Source organism: Anolis carolinensis, chromosome 2 (genome assembly GCF_035594765.1).
Source record: "Anolis carolinensis isolate JA03-04 chromosome 2, rAnoCar3.1.pri, whole genome shotgun sequence".
Classification (NCBI taxonomy): domain Eukaryota; kingdom Metazoa; phylum Chordata; class Lepidosauria; order Squamata; family Dactyloidae; genus Anolis; species Anolis carolinensis.
In genome coordinates this window covers 95,147,351-95,165,207 of record NC_085842.1, presented here as the reverse complement: position 1 = coordinate 95,165,207, position 17,857 = coordinate 95,147,351, and the positions used below count along the sequence as shown (strand labels likewise).

The following is a 17,857-nucleotide window of genomic DNA, read 5'->3' as shown; positions in this document are numbered from 1 at the left end:
GACTGCCAGATGTCTGGGTGAAAGAGAGAGGAAAAGGACTCAGTAAAGACTGGCAGGAAGTGTGACATGGGACCCAAAGAGAAAAACGGATGAGGCAAACGAGTAAGGTTAATCTAGAGCAATGGTTCTCAACCTGTGGGTCCCCAAATGTTTTCGCCTTCAATTCCCAAAAATCCTAACAGCTGGTAAACTGGCCAGTATTTCTGGGAGTTATAGGCCAAAACACCTGGGAACTCACAGATTGAGAGCCACTGACTCTGAGATTCTGAACCCAGGAGGCAAGGGGAAAAAAAGGTGGTGGAAAGATTAGATTTTATTCAGGTCTGTCTATTTTATCTTCAGAGACAAGTCTGTGGTATCCTGTGTATTATGTAAATTTGTATAATTTCTTCATGTATTCTTAGCATTTAACATTTGGGGCTAGAGCTAAGGTAATCAAGGAGAAACAAAAAATGAAGGGTGGATTTACACTGACCATATAGTGCAGTTCCAGCCTTGGTGGACCCTCATATTTCGATGCAGGCCATAAGAGAGCTACGCCAAATTTGAAAGGTGCCATGCTTAATGAGAAAACAAGAAGGCATGTCCGAGGGCCGCCGGGCTGCCCCAAGAAATACCTCACACTGAGCTGATGAAGCCAGCGTCCTTGTCCTATCGTCGCTAGAGTGCAGGAGCCCCCAAAAGAAGCAAGCGCAGTGACTGGGACCGGCCTGGGGTCACCTTAAAAGGGCGACCCCAGCCAATCGGCAGTGGGCCCGGTCCTCTGGCTAGAGGAGGGGGCAGGCTGCTGATAGGCTGCCTGTCCCTCAGTGGTGGGAAAATTCCCACCGAGCAGGGGGCTTCTGAGAAGGAGAAGCCCCCTGCCGTCGCCATCTTCCTGGAGGCACCCCCGCCCCGCAACATACACGCCCAGTAAGTCAGGCGCTGCATATATGCTGGATTTCGTATCACAAAATCACAAGTCGAACACTTCCCAAGCGTTTAGGACTGTGTGATGTATTTTCAGATGATGCGCACAGATCCCTGTTGGGTGGCCTTTTGCAGTTGGCAGATCGTAATTTTGTTAATGTCAGGACCCAGGCTGCAGAGCACCAATAACCATACGCAGAGGCCAGATTCTATCTAATATCTTTATTAAAGAAATATATAAAGTCAATGAAAATAAGTGTAGAATATAGTTCAGAAGTAGACCTTTCAGGAAAGGTCAAATATAGTCCAGAAAAACAATGTCCAATATATGATATTAAAGTCCAAAGTTATAATCCACTTCACCGAAACACACACTATTTTGCAAGCAATAGTGTGGGGAACTGTCCATAGTCTTTGAGGCTTAAGGTAAATCCGGATCAAGGGAAACAAGGCTGGAATCCGGGAACAGGGTCCGTGGGTTTAAAATGCAAGGCAAGACAAAACTTGAGGCTTGGCAAAGGTCCAACTAGAAACAAGGCAATCGTGGAACAAGAACTGAGTCCATAGAGATCCGTGGAACAAGGCAGGGCTGGGAACTTGATTCAGGAGCTGGGAACTTGATTCAGGAGCTGGGAACTGGAGTATGTAGTCTACATGCGATCTCACTCCACGAGCTGACGAATTGACTCCGCAAGGAATTCTTTGTGGCCAACATCTATATAGGATCTTGTTTTCCCGCCAAAGCACACTTTCTCTGGGGAACAAGAACCGAAACCTATACTGTCCAGATGCAAGACTCCTTAAACTTTCCCAAGGGAAATAGACTTAATCATCTAATTGTCTGGCAGCTATCCGAGCGCTTCGGCAAGTCGCCTCCCGCGCGTGTCTATCTTGATTATAATAAAGACGGCGAGGAAATGGGGGAGATTTCTCCTCAAGGCTTGTTTGTCTGACTTCTTGTGGGCAAACATCCTGCAGCTGCAAGGGCTCTAAATCTGGTAGAAACGGTGGGAAACCCAAGTTTTCCTCTTCATCTGTCACAACAGTATTAGGAACGGGACTACATGGCACATACGTCATCACAGTTAATGTCTATTGTTTCCAAATGCCGGCTGAGATATTTTATTATTATTATTATTATTATTATTATTATTATTATTATTATTATTATTATTATTAGCATTAGCACTAGCATTAGCATTAGCATTAGCATTATTAGCATTATTTATACCCCACCTTTCTCCCCATAGGGACCCAAGGCAGCTAACAATCCCACACTGTAGTCAAGTTTAAAAAGTGCAATACAAAAGTTTAAAAAGGTGAATAGTACAGTGTGGTAAAAACAGATTAAAATATTGTATCTTGTTCTTATTGCTCCAAGTCAAAGACATACTGATATACATAGCTCTGACCTTTTGGAGGAAGGTTAGGTTTGCCCCTGACATTAAGTATAGCTGTGTCCAACTGTGGGGGTTGGTGCTCATCTCCATTTATAAACCGGCATTTTCTGTAGACAACTCCAAAGTCATGTGGCTGGCATGACTGCATGGAGCACTGTTACCTTCCTGCCGGAGTGGTACCAATTGACCTACTCACATTTGCATGTTTTCGAACTGCTAATGATAGTGCTTGTATTCTAGGCACACTAGAAACCTGGATTTTCTGCACATTCATTGAAATTCAAAAGCAGTAACATCTTCATGCATGTTCTGTCCCAAAAGTGATGAGAATGCTTTTCTTGCCCAGTGCAGAGGGGCCTAGAAAGGAATGTGGGGGCTGATTCAGGTGGAGGAGCAACTCCAAGCATACAGTTTGATCTTCCTCAATTGAGTTTGTGCCTTTGTAGCAGTCAGTATGCTAACAATGTGCATAGTATTTTTGTGTGTTGTCACGGGTACAAATGCAGAGGAGTCTGGAGCAGCATTCTTCAACTTCAAGAACTGAGTGCAATGTGAAGGCTGTTCTGAACACTTTCCCACCTACCATACAGCCCTGGCTTCTTCTCTGTGCAATGTCTTTATCCAAACTCAAAATCTACCACAAAGAACATAATTTTGGGACAGCTGAAAATGTCCAGGCAACTGTAATGGCTTTGAACAACATCTCAAGTGCTCCACTGCTATGAAGAGTGGCAGCAATGCTGGAAGCACTGTATTCGATCACAAGGAGCCTGTTTTGAAGGGGATAAACTGTAATTGCATGTATGTTCCATGAAAAAAATCAAATCATTCTCATTTAGGGGCAGGCCACGTATATACTGAGGTGATGACTTTTCATTTTCACCTTTTCAAAGAAAGTGAAAAGGTGCAGATTTATTATGGATAGGTTTGCCACTAGGCACATTTGGTTTTTATCTAATACCACCTCTTTGCTCAATCTCCCAGCTTTACCTGACAAGTTATTTTATTCTAAATGGGCGGATGAATTATTGATCCAGGCAACAGACCTGAAAATAGAACTCCAAATCAAAACCAATAAGCATATAAGAAACTGCAGTGCAGCAAAAGCAAGATTTTCATAAAGCAACATTTTAACTCTTATTGCTGTTATTTGCAGGGAAAAAATGGATACAGTTCCTGTAATAGATTTTCTTGTGTCATATTCAGAAGACATTCAAATAGATACCTTGAATCCTTAGACCAGTCTCAATCTGTAGGTCCCCAGATGTTTTTGGCCTACAACTGCCAGAAAGCCAATTTATCACCTGTTAGGATTTTCGGGAGTTGAAGGCCAAGACATCTTGGGACCCACAAGTTGAGAACCACTGCCCTAGACTGAGAGAATGATGGGATAAAAATAAATCAAGAAATGGACTTCCAGAATATAACATGGGCAATGTGTTAATGAAGTCATTACATAGGTCTTGAAAAAGAGAAACATACTTTCAGTTTCTTCTGAGCCTAAGGATAAATCTTAAGACTAGTATCCTCCTAATTCTCACATCCAGGAGATCATAAGATTATATAATCAAAGGTGCATGATTAAATAACCCCTTAGGTCTAAATAAATTTCAAATCAAGCCAATATAAACAACTACATGATGTCAAAAATTTGTTCCAGAACCAAATCAGCATCATGTAAAAATAAAATACACCAATTCAAGGAATCAATTTTAACATCATGTTTAGAAGAGAACAGTTGATTTAAAATATACCTTTTTTCTTACATAGCAAGCTCTAAAAAAATCAGTTTTTGCAATTTAGTCGAGTTTGAACTTCAGATTTAAAGCTTCACATTTTTCATGCTGGGCTAAAAGATGTTTTCTGTGCAAATAAACAAGCAAAACCATCTATATTCTATGCACATCCACAGAATAAATGCCCCCACAGACTTTACAAAGCGCAGAGAATGAATTGCTGTTCTTCTTGGCAGGGTCCTTTCAATGTTGAGGATTCCATTATTCTGCCAGAAAGTAAACAATACGGCATACACTGGTGTATATGTTGACCTGTATAAGTTGAGGGCAGGTTTTGGGGCCAAAATTATGGCTTTTGAAATGACCCATAGATAAGTCAAGAACAACAACCCCCTTCTTCTCTGGATGTTATTTTTCCACCCAGGCATGTAAAAAGTCCAGAAACAGCACCACAGTGGAGAGAGTGGATGGAGTCAGTGCTTCTTTTATATTCTCTTGTGACAAACTAAGCTCTCCCCTTTCACTATTCTATTCAGAGAAGGGGAGTTATACGATTTCATTTAAGGTGTATTCTTAAGCTGAATTTGAACAAACCTACGGAATAGATACATAGATAGGTAGGTATGGATGGTTTGAATAGCATGCGGAAGTGTTAGCACCCCTGTGGTGTTTGTTTTTGCTGTCTGGGCCTCTGTTCAGAAGATTTCACCTCACTTTCTGTCCCTGTGATTATTGCAGTTTGAAAAATTTGGCTTGTTGTGGAAACAAGGATTGGTGAGAAAACTTCAGATGAGACTCCTTTCCCCCATGATACCTCTTCCAGGAGTAGATTTCCCTTTGTAGGGGAAGATTTCTCTCCCTTCCTGTTGTCTCGCCCCCATTCTTAACTAAGAATCATTTGTAAATTGGATGTGTGTACCTCAGGGACTGCATGTAGTCACAACTCTTGACATTAGAAGGGTCTCATTGAATTTCATACAACTTATGTTGAATAGACACTGCAACACCCCATCTCCATCCAGATGCTCATTTTGCAACTACTTTACAATTTAGGTAATGGCAACATAATGTGAAAGATGACACATAAATGTGTAATACATGCTTATTTGTTTGTTGAAATATTGGTCAGCCCACCAGAATCACAGAGCTGGAAGAGCAGAATGCATAGATGAGCCAGTTTCGTTTTGCTTATCCATGCAAATTGCATAGCAAAATTCTTTAAATGCTATAAATGCTACATTTATCGTTCATCTTGACCTAGATAATTGGCACAATGGCTGGGATACACTGTCTCTTTCTTTTGATACTTTCTATAATTTGTACTTTTCTCCAACAGGGGCAACTTGAACAGGATGTGATTTTCCAATTGCAAAATCACAGACATTAGTTAATAGAAATGGAGGTAGAAAGATTTTTTTGTTCACAATACTTCCACTGGCATAGAGTCTGAAAAGTGGTTCTTGCATTTTTAAAAAACACTTCTTTTTCCTCAGAATCATAGAAATACAGAGCTGGAAACAAGCACAGGGGCCACCCAGTCCAAACCCATTCTGCTGTGCAGAAATACACAATTAAAGCACTCACAATAGATGACCATCTGGTCTCTGTTTAACAAATAACTAGAGCTAGCTAGAGCTTTAAAAAGGACTGAACTAAGGACTTATAACATGGAGATCGAGAAGCTGGAGGACAGCAGAGGAAACCATGGGGCAGCGTACTGCTTTGTCCCCTTACCACAGCTGGTTGTGGGATTCCCATCCCTCAATGTTTCCATGCTGCCCCTGGCTTTCTCCTCCTTCCTCCCCAGCTTCTTGACTCCTCTGGGCTCTGCTTCTCAGTGCTGCTGGCATGCTGCCAGCATGGAGTCCAGTGGAACCCCCAGGAAGTAGCACTGTGTCATTTGATGGACTCCATGCCAGCAGCGTGCTGACAGCACCTAGAAGCAGAGCTGATCACCCTGTCATGCCATATTCTAGCCTCATTTTTCACTGCTCTCATGGTAAACTTCTTTGCATGGCAGTCCACATTCAGTATACATAAAAACATGAGGGAACATCCATTCAGTTTATCCTGGCATTTATTTTATTTCTTTCATCTATTGTTGATGCACCAAGTAGATATTATTTGTTTGAAGTCTCTCTTTAAGTCACTTTGCTATTGTTCCCCACATTATAGATGGAAAGAATTCTCACTGTTATTCATTTTCTGAGTGCAATATTAGTTTCCCAGGTGTCAGGAAACCTAGCTGAGAAGTATAACACAGTGTTAAGAAATTTTTGCAAGAGAGATGGAATGGTATAGTGATTAGAGCATTGGGCTATGACTCTGGGGACTGGGGTTCAAATTCCTGTTTGGCCATGGAAACCCACTGGGTGACCTTTGGCAAGTCACACTTTCTCAGTCTCAAAGGAAAACAAGGGTAAATCCCATCTGAGCAAGAAAATCCTTTGATAAGAGTGCCTTTGGGTTGCCATAAGTCAGAAACAACTTGAAGGAACACAGTAAAAGCAACAATAATCTGATACAGCAATCTGATACAACTGTTCTTACATTTTGAATTGGTTTTGGAATATTTTGAGTAGAGTAGCAATATGTGGAATTTTATCTAAACAATATAGTTTGCAGGAGGGAAAATAAATCCAGAATCACAGTTATAAATGTGTAATTTGCAGTTGCACATTTGTGACTATTGCGTATTCACAGTCCTTACATAGGCTTTCGTTTAGAGCAGTGGCATTCATCCTGTGGGTCTCCAGATGTTTTGCCCTTCAATTCCCAGAAATCCCAACAGCTGCTAAACTGGCTGGGAATTCTGGGAGTTGTAGGCCAAACCACCTGGAGACCCACAGGTTGAGAACCACTGGTTTAGAGGCTATGTGGGAACTGTGAAAGTCCTTTAGTTTCCATTTAACAGACAGGAGACGCTGCCTTTGATGGGGATCTATTCCTACTTGCTTGGGAAGCAGCTGGTTGCTATTTCCACTCACCCACTCCTCATGCACTGTGCTAGTAATCTCTGACGTGAGGGGGAATTATGACAGGAACCCTCTTCCTACCTGTCACAATGAGGATTGCTCAAAGAAGAGTATGGAAATGACATCCAATTTTTCCTTGAGCATGAGGGAAATGAGTCTCATCAATCTCAGTGGTTCCCACCTTGTAAATGGGAATCATAGGTTGGAAATTACACCAGAATTCAGCATATAAGATCATAGCTCCAGTGCTTACACATGCCTAAAGACTATACAGGATTCTAACCTCCATTTCCAAATAACCGTTTTTGTGTAAGGTTGGGGTTTTTTTGTAGACACACACACAACTACTATTCTTGCACAAAAACGACACACAGGGCTATCTGTAAACAATGCAATGTTGTCCATACACATGCACAAAAGCCACATTGATTTTTTTGTGCAAGATTGCAATAAAAACCAAATGATTGTCTGGAAAAATTGTTTTCACACAAAAAGAATGCATCATTTTCTGTGCAGAACAGTTTCTTGAAATGTTTCAGGATGTGAAACTACTGCATGAATATTGTGCAGACACACACACACACATTATCCATTGAGAAAATTGTGGAAATTAATTGGCCTCACTTGCAAGGATAAAAGGTGACTATTTACATCCTTACACCATGCTATCATAAACTGAAATCTGTGGCAGTGGTGATCAGTGGCTATCACATGAATGATGCGGTGAATCCATTCTGGACTTTAGTCCAGACTTTAAAGAAGCCACCCAAAATATCAAAACTTATTTGTAAGGAATAGAGTTCAGCACCTTGGATAGCTCAGACTAACTTGACTGCATCTCTGCCATGGAAGCCACTGTCCTCTGCTGCTCTTTGTAAAAGACACACAAAAGTAGTTTGTGTGTGCACAGAGGTGTGCATGCAAGCATCCCATAGTATGGAGCAGTCGCTATGAAGAGTTGCCTCCACATCTGAAATGAGGCATAATATAGAAATATTGCTCTGGATTGGTAGAATTTAATACAGTTCTCCAGAGGTTCTTGAGTTGCAGTTCCCAATATCCTTAGCCATTACAGCTGATGATGAAGAATACTAGAAGTTGTAAGCTAGTGATACCTAGAAGGTGGCACAATACCTATTCTTTCTTCAATGCAACTACAGGAATAATTCATTCTGCAGCCTTACTGAAGTCTGGATAAGCAGCACACTAAATGTATTCTACTTGACCACGGTGGGCAACCTGTGGTATGTCAGCAGTTCAACAAGTTGCCTATCCATACATTTGTGCTTGTGCCAGAGTAGAATTCTGTGGGTTGTATTCTGTATTTTAGCAATGCCTTTTTAAAAATTCAACTCATTCCCTCTGTTTTCTTTTTTCTGCAGATCCTTGTCTGGTCGCATAGTTGGTGGGGTCTGGTGGTTTTTCACCCTGATCATCATCTCTTCTTACACAGCCAATCTAGCTGCATTCTTGACAGTAGAGAGAATGGTGTCTCCAATAGAGAGTGCTGAAGACTTGGCCAAGCAAACAGAGATTGCTTATGGAACTCTAGATGCTGGTTCAACTAAAGAATTCTTTAGGGTAAGTGAAATTAGTTCTGACTTCAATATACAAAGCAAAAAGCCCATATTAGCCCAGCACACACAGGGTTCTACAAGATACTCTTAATACCCTAGGAATGCAGAGTAATTATATACTTTCACAGACTACTGGGTAATTACATTGAGCAGCATTAAAAGTAATTACCCTGTGACTTGCAGTTCAGGTTTAGAGAATAATAAGTACTTTGTTAACTCTGTAATTTAATGGCATCATTTATGTATGTAAGTACACATGTTACAGTCAAATGGGGTTTATGTAGCAAGAATTCCAAAAGTCTTCTAGTAGTGCAGTGTCCTCTATTTCTCATCTCTCTCTAGTGTTTCCTCTGGCCCATCTACTCCTCCATGGAATGCAACTGAAATCATTAAGTTCCATTGCTCTTAGTGATTAAAAATCAAAGTGCAGGTCTCTGTATACTTTTTCCATCCTGGCAATAGAAACATATCATCAGGCTGGAAAAGATATACAGAAACCTGCACTTTGAGTCAACAATAGTGATACTAAAAAATACTGGCGATTCTATAGATTGGATCTTTTCCTGCCTAACATGAGCACTGACACTGAGTTAGTGCTTCAACAGAGGGATAGTATTTAGGATCTATACTAGGACTGGGCCTCAACTGCTGCATTACATGCTATACATTACTTTCTCATATGTTTTCCTTTCCAACCATATTAGTTTTTGTTCCATAAAATGTCCCATTGTGATTGCAGCAGAAGTGTATCTGGGTGGTGTCAATTCATACAAGCCTCTATCTACATGCCAAGCAACAGCTGATAGGGTCTGTGTGGAGACTGTTCACCTCTGCAAACCACCCCTCAGTCTTGAGTACTTTTCTATCTTTATGTATGTATAGGGACACATATTTATGTAGTATGTAGGCACACAGCCCAGCAAATGTGTGTCTTCCTTGGTGTATGAATCTCTGCTCTGTGTATTAATACATGCTAAGAGCAGTGGATTTATGCTATTCTGGACAGAGATCTAAAATAGCGGTTTTTGAGAAGATGTGGACGTACATGAAGTCAGCTGAGCCCTCTGTTTTCGTGCCGACAACAGAAGAGGGGATGAAACGTGTGAGGAGATCCAAAGGGAAGTATGCCTACCTGCTAGAGTCTACCATGAATGAGTACATTGAGCAGAGAAAGCCATGTGACACCATGAAGGTGGGAGGTAACTTGGATTCCAAAGGCTATGGCATTGCAACGCCAAAAGGTTCGCCACTGAGGTAGGTAGAGTGAATGCATTACTCCTTTTTCTGCAGCCCAAGGAATGAATACATCCACAAATGTAGCATCAGTCTCACTGATCCTAATAGAGATACTGAAACTGTGGGAGGGAGGGCAAAGTGAAGTGAAGTGATGATGTGTCCTGAAGTAAATTACTAGGCTGATGCTTAAGGCTGAAATGAGTGACCAGATCTTGAAGGACTGCTTTATGCAGTAGTCTCACTCCCTATCTATTTTCTATTAATGTGGATGCTACTGTGTATAAACCACAGAGACTGTGATCATAGTGGCTACTGATAATGGATTACTTTGAAGCAACTCCACTTGTTCTGTGATGCATGACAGTTCTGCAATGTATATTTTAAGCCCTTGTTTAGACTTAAAAAGGATTCTAGTGTTAAAAGTCTTTTGGTATGTGCTTGTGTGAACAAAAAGATGCAAATCTGTATAGGACAAATAAATGGAAAAGCTAAGTGTTTTCCTTTTAGCTTTGCAATAAATAAGCCAGTTGCCCTTAGCAACCGGCAGGGCCAGGTTAGCAAAGTGAATAGGAGCAAAGTGACATAGATGAAAGAGTGCCTTAGCCCCAAACACTAGTCACAAAGATAAAATAAAATAAACAGTCTCACAGTACAAGCTCGACACAGGCTATATAAAAGAGAAAGGAAATAATCATATATGAATGTATTGATCATGAATACAGAAATTGTATTGCAAACTGTCATCTATACACAATTTTCATTCTATAGCAGAGCTTGGAATGCTAGATTTGAACATTAATTTGACAACGTTGAATGGTAAGCTTGGGAAATTAATGCACTGCCACAAACAGTAATAATTCAAAGGATTCGTGAGTTATCATTAATTAACTTCAAAATGCTAGTGTTGAACCAGGCAATGAGAGTTACAGAGAATGGCATAGGTTCTGCCACTGTTGACCTTAGGGTTTTTGTTGTTTACTTCTTCATAGAATCATAGAGTTGGAAGAGACCTTATGGGCCATCCAGTCCAACCCCCTGCCGAGAAAAAGGAAATCGCATTTAAAGCACCCCCAACAGATGGCCACCCAGCTTCTGCTTAGATATGCTCTTTTTCTCCTTCTGGGGTCACTTTCTTTTGATCTAGAATTTTTTCCAACATGGACTATTGCCTCAAAAAATTAGGAGTTAAGCCATACCTGGGAACTGTCAGCTGGACTGTTTAAAAGAATGGGATCTTATTTCACAACCTCTTCCATTCTAAGACATGTCCATATCAGTGTCAATCAGTATGCAAAGAGATCGTGTTGCACCTTTGAGACAGAGAGGATGAAGTTGGTAGCATAAGCTTTCATAGACTTAAGTCTACATCATTAAAGGCAATAATTCCTTTTCTATTTTCCTGCCACATCCACCAATATGTATCATTCATTCACCCTTTATAGGTCTTCTCTGTTAAAGATAAATGCAGAATGTTTATGTTGTTTTTTTTTTTTCAAGTAGAGTTTTTTCAGATACAGATTCACCACAAGTAAAATCACTGGACTGCTGTATAGATTAGTCAGTGAATCAAAGCAGTAGAGTCTTAAGACCTTATCAGACACAATGTGACTTCTCATGACACAATCAGAGAAACACGAGGGAGACTGACCTGATGGGGAGAAAGGGCATGGGATGGCAACAGATGGACCTGAGCAGGAGGAAACAGAATAAGAAGGTTCCCTCCGCTGTCCCATGCTGTTTCATATCCCCCCCCCCCCGTTTCCCCTTGCCCATCTGATGAAGTTGTTAATTAGAATTGTTTTGAGAGTCATTTAGAATATGTAGAACATTTTTGACACAACTGAATCACTGCATTTTTTCTACGTTCTCAATCCCAAACAAACAATATGGCTGCAAAAAGCCATTAGTAGAGCACAGGTTTCACATACAAAAGCACAGGATTCCAAATACCATTTGTGGAGCTCAAATTTTAATAACCGAGTGTCAAGCAAGTCCACCCTTCTCTAGATACATCTTAGATTATTCATTGCAGCTCAACAGAAAAATATCAAATATATTACATAAATTAATCAAGAATATTATCAATAGAGATGAAAGGCTCCATGTACTCCTCTTCCATGAAGAGGAAACACTTTCATTTCATGCCTAAAACACCTGACATTCTGGAAGTACCTTGGATGCTCAACGGTGTTGGTCTCCTAATAAATCACTTCATTCTATTATACCCCATATTCCATGACTCACTTTTTTCATCTGTTCCATTATTTAATTGTTGCCTCTTGTGTCACTCTGAAATATGCTTCATAAAGTTTGGCTTTTTCTTTCTAGCCTAACAGAATCTAAGGATGCATTTCCTTCAGACATAATATTCCTACTCCTGAGGCATTAGTCCTTCCTGTTTTACTGAAGTTGATAGAGGAAAAAGCATTCACCCTAACCATTCTAACAACACACAAAATCATTTTTTAAAAAAGATGTCAGCATTAACTGGGAGATCTAGTGAGTTTGAGAAAATTGTTAGAAAAATCTAATGAATTGATAACTTAATGGGTTAATTTGCTAGTTAATTCCAAGCTCTGTTCTACAGAAACTAACAATAATATCGCAAACATGAAAAGATTTTATAATAAAAATGGCAATAAACAGAGTTTCAGATGTTAATATTAATTTTGAATTAACAGATAGTACAATTTGTTGAGGAAATGAATATATTTATGTTACAATTTGGGTTTTTTAAAAATCCTGCTGTTCCAGTTTTTGAGGGAATATTCTTAAATATATTGAAACAACAGTGACAGTTCTCTTTTTTAAAAAAAAAAATTAAAAGCCCAAAAAGCAAATGTTGTCTTCCTTTTTGGGTGGAGGTTCCAGGGGCAGGATAGAAACATTTGTTCTTAATTGATTTTCCAGTTCAGTAGAAACAGCCAAGGGAGAACACTTTGTTTTTCCATTTGGTCTGATGGTGCTTCTTTGGAACACATGGTCCTAGTTTTCTGTCCCATGATGTTTTTTGTTTGTCATCATTGTAGCTATTAGACTAATATGATATGCTCTATAGTTGCCATGTGGCATTTCTCTCCAATGTAGAGATCCATCCAGGAAATGCTTTGACTGACTGAACTGCTGGACTTTGATCTTGTTTCCACCCAAAGTCAGCAGAAATTTGGCTATTGAAGTCAATGGGATCAGAATCAGTTGTGTAAAGGGTGTATATTTTGAAGTGATTCTGCAGATGTGACAGACCAAATGGATAGAATCCCACTGGTGCTTTTAGGAGGTTCACTGCTACCGTTGAGTCATTCTCAAAATGCTAGTTTGTTTATGTTAAATTACCCACTCTGATATCCCATTTTAATATGAGATCTAAATGTTAGGGAGTAAACATTACTGGAAGCGTTTCCAAGTGGAAGTGAACAAAATGAAGCCCATAAAAGCAAAACCATACAAATGAATATACAGAACCCACAGAACTGCAGTATAGTCAACAGGGCAAAGGCTATGGTTAATGTTAGTAGATGTTGAAATAGAGCATCAGTCTTGGAAAAACAACACTGGAGATTCACTTATGACAAAAACCAAAATTATGCATTTATTTTACTGAGGTTATCACATTCATTCATTTCCAAAGAGCAGCTGGTAGGGTAGAAGAGAGAGAGCAGAGAATGGTTGATGTTCACTGGCAAACATTGCTAGGAGGCAGGTGTGGGAACACTATGGAAGCATTCATAGACGTGGATTCTGTGGAAACAACATAGGTTTCCAGTGATCTTTTCCCCTTACTCTTATGTGACTGGAAAAGCAGCTGCAACTGACTATGTATGTTGCCCTAGCACTACTACATTTCAGAGAAGTTGCTGAGGAACAATACCAAGCATTCCATGGGCTCACTGAGAGACACACAGAGTATGAAGGTTGGGGCTACCGATGAGACAAAGGTTCAAACATGTTATTTAAAATGATCAAAAATGTCTCAGGTTCTGACAAGAAGAAACCTGGGCCTATTCTATACTTAATGTGCACCTGGTTGTATTGTTCACAAAACAAATAATTTTAGACATTTTCCTCTTGCATTTTCTACATAGAAATATTGTGTATGGAGCAGCAGTAGCAATAGCAGCAGCAACTACTGCCTCTTCTGCTTTTCCTTCAAAAGAAGCATCTCCCTTAGTTCGTCTCTTTCTTCTGTGGCTTCTTCTGGGGAGATGGTGGCGGGGTACAAAAATAAAATAATAATTATTATATATTATTCTTACCACAGCCTGATCCAGCCAAGAAAGCTTTGGGGTACTGTATACCCCGGTGGCGAAGTGTGTTAAAAGCACTGAGCTGCTGAACTTGCAGACCGAAAGGTTCCAGGTTCAAATCCCAGGAGCGGAGTGAGCTCCCTCTGTTGCTCCAGCTTCTGTCAACCTAGCAGTTTGAAAACATGCAAATGTCAATAGGTACCGCTCCGGCGGGAAGGTAACGGCACTCCATGCAGTCATGCCAGCCACATGACCTTGGAGGTGTCTACAGACAATGCTGGCTCTTCAGCTTAGAAATGGAGATGAGCACCAACCCCCAGAGTCAGACATGATTGGGCTTAACGTCAGGGGAAACCTTTACCTTTACCTATGCAAGAGAGAGGCAGCAAAAAGTCAGTTCTCAGCAAACAAGGCAGCAGCTGCTAGTGAATTATAATGAGGTTTTTGATATTACACTTCATTTGGAAACTTCTTCCCTAACAATCCTAACATACATACAGTAACATAAATATAGAAGGTACTTTATCCTGGAAAGAAGTGGAAATGCCCACAGCACTCAAATTGGGGTGATGGTATATGTGTGACATTTTCAAATTACAGGATTTCAATATGAGCTCAATATGTAAAACATACATGGTAAAATCACATTGATATAAAATGAGCTTTCTGATTAATAATTCCCCCCTCTCTCATGCACACACACTGAGCACATTTCTGTTAAATAAATAAAATGAAATTGGGGAAAAGGTAGACATCTATTTTGTAATAAGCTTTGCTTTTCAATGTTGTAACCTTTAAGCAATGTTCTCTGGAGGCCTAATAAACTTGTATGGCAATTATTCCAAGTCATTTAAATGAATAAAATGTTCCCTGTCAAACATTCAAAACTCACATACATCAGAGGAAATGTGCCAGCCAACTCTGTTTTTCATCAAGAATTCTGTGACTGTCGGATCCTGGAAAGTGCTGTAAGTACAGCGAAAGAGAATCAATTACTTCCAATTTTGTCTCTCGGGGAGGAGAAATGCCATAGAACAAACAACGTGGCAGAGTGATCTGTACTTACAGAACAACAAAGGATTTACTCAGCGTTATAACGCCATATATTCCCACGCAGGCATTAAAATATTCTTTCATGTTCACTGATAACTACATCTTCTTAGACTGTTAAACAAATGAGGCGTTTTTCCGCTTTAGAACATAGAAAGAATAATCTCTGTGTATTACACTGTTTACATGCTCAGTATTCAATAATAGCTCATATAAGGAATCCAAGTGCATAAGCAATGTTTGGTTCAGTGGAACTATGTCCAAATTGCTGAACAGGGAAGAGATTTAGCTGGAGTAAGCCCATTGCTGAACGCTGTGAAATAATGAGTAAAAACATGGGCAAATCTCAATAATTCAATGGGTCAATTCTAGTTAGGGCTATCAGTAGAATTTTTCATTATTGATGAGAAAGGATGCCACCCCAAAATTGTCAACTGTTTTAAAACTTCTTACCCCAAGCGAGAGCATATATATATATGCAGTCTGGTTCTAAAAATATCAAATTATTTTGCAAATCAGTCACACAATTAATTAAGTCCTGATCTGGAAAATAATAAAATCAGTGGTTGAAAAACTTTTGATCTTTTGCATTCTCTCTCAGTGTATTGGATGAAATAAAAATTTATATCTCTGTTGCTGGGATATTTTTATTTAATCCAGCAATAGCTATGGCTATTCTTCTTGTACCCCTTCTTTCCTTCCACTCCATGTTTATGCAATTGAAATGGGTCTAACTAATGCCGAGGAAGGGAAGCTTAGGACCCTCTTGCAAGTATACTGTGGCAAGACACAGACAGTAAAAAAGACACCAGAGCTTCAGCAGGTTTGTGTGCGTATATATAGAGAGAGAGACCCAAATCTGTTAATCAGCATACCTATGGTTGTTGGGGAATTTTGACAATTGTTCCTGCCTAAGGATTAAAGTCTGCAGTAAGGAGCCCTCTACCTGTGTAGTCATTACACTGCCTTGGAACATGGGAGAGGGCCTTCTCAGCTGTGCCACCCGCACTATGGAATGCCCCCAAAGGCCTGACTGGCATCAACACTCATGAATTTTAGGCACCAAATGAAACTTGGTTGTTCACCAAAAGCTTTGGGCTCATGAATTCATCCCAAAGATTGTTGTATATATTATAGATCTTTTCAATTTGCATTTAACTCATTACAATATTTAATATATTTTCAACTTATTTAGAATACCATATTCACTTGAATCTAATGCTCACCTTTCTTTTGCTACATTACCTTTCCAAAATTAGGGTATACATTAGATTCACGTAATATGATAATCTTAGTGCTGAGCAAAAGCAAAAGGGATAGCTGCTTCAGGAGCACCTGGAGCTCTTAATTGAGGGAAGTCATCTCTAATTTAATTGCCATGGCTCAATGCTATACAATGCTTGGCTATGTCATTTGGTGAGGCATCAGCATTCTTTGGCAGCTCCCATGATCCCAAACTACAGCCCCCATGGCCTCATAGCATTGAACCAGGGAAGTTAACAGCATAGATGCCCCCCTAGGTTTTCTTTTCCATTGCTGAAAACTTTGGTGTTCTAAGACGTTTGTTTTTAATGAAGGAATTCTAAGCATGCAGCCACTGTAATGCACACATAATAATAATAACAATAATAATTTTATTTCTTACCTGCCTCTCCTTGTGGCCTTTTGGCCAAATTACAAAGAGTGCACTTTTTGCCACTGCATGTTACTTTTGCCACCAGATACTTTTTTTTTGGTTTCAAGGTTTTGAAAATGAAGATGCGCATTTGATTCAATGGCACATTAGACTTATGTAAATATGGGTATTTTCTTGTTTGACGTGTTTTATGTTAATTGTAAGGATATATACACTGCAGAGCCCCTGGTGGCATAGTGGGTTTAACCACTGAGCTGCTGAACTTGCGGACTGAAAGGTTGGTGGTTCGATTCTGGGGAGTGGAGTAAGCTCCCGCTGTTAGCCCCAGCTTCTGCCAACCTAGCAGTGCGAAAACATGTAAAGGTAGTAGATCAATAGGTATCACTCCAGCGGGAAGATAACAGCACTCCATGCAGTTATACCAGTCATATGACCTTGGAGGTGTCTACGGACAACGCCGGCTCTTCAGCTTAGAAATGGAGATGAGCACCAACCCCCAGAGTTGGGCACAACTAGACTTAATGTCAGGGGAAAACCTTTACCTTTACTTTTATACACTGTAGTAGTAGCAGTAGCAATAGTAGTACTGTAATAATAATCATCATCATCCAAAAAGAAATTTGTCCAAGTTATATCTTGCACTTCAAGCACCTGTTTGATTCTTAGGTGGGACCAGTGTTTGCTTCACTTCACAGTCACCCCAAGATACCTGGAAATTGGAACTGATCTTTCTTTCTGGAAAGGTGTCCTAGAAGTAGCATTCTTTGAGATACTGCCTCTTTAGCCCTTCCAGACATTAATGCCGAATCCCACTTCTGTCTTCCCCCCCTCTCTCTCCCCCCCCCCTCTCTCTCTCTCTCTCTCTCTCTCTCTCTCTCTCTCTCTCTCTCTCTCTCTATATATATATATATATATATATATATATATATATATATATACACACACTATTGTCCTGAAATCATAATAGCATACAGCCCATCAACATTAATGAGGTAAAGAATACCATTTTCCAGAAAAAGAAATCTATAAAAACAGAAGTATGACCAAAAAAGCTACACCTTTTGCTCTTCCCAATTTCGCTACAGGACAATAGA

At 40.0% G+C, this 17,857-nt stretch overlaps 2 protein-coding genes across 9 annotated transcripts in view; one reads left to right on the top strand and one right to left on the bottom strand.

The window, feature by feature from the left end:
- The window catches only part of LOC134296131 (uncharacterized), a 220,328-nt gene that overhangs the window by 90,215 nt on the left and 112,256 nt on the right, over positions 1 to 17,857 (bottom strand). The gene's annotated exons all lie outside the window — the stretch shown is intronic.
- gria1 (glutamate ionotropic receptor AMPA type subunit 1) overlaps positions 1 to 17,857 on the top strand; it is a 331,557-nt gene that overhangs the window by 296,732 nt on the left and 16,968 nt on the right. For all 8 annotated transcript variants that reach the window (XR_010002705.1, XM_008116336.3, XM_008116335.2 and 5 more), the window contains 2 exons: positions 8,403 to 8,601; positions 9,604 to 9,851. Coding sequence is in view for 7 of the 8 variants with exons in the window: in XM_008116336.3 (XP_008114543.1) it covers positions 8,403 to 8,601; positions 9,604 to 9,851 (447 nt within the window). In the remaining variant the exon portion in view is untranslated. The remainder of the gene's footprint in view (positions 1 to 8,402; positions 8,602 to 9,603; positions 9,852 to 17,857) is intronic.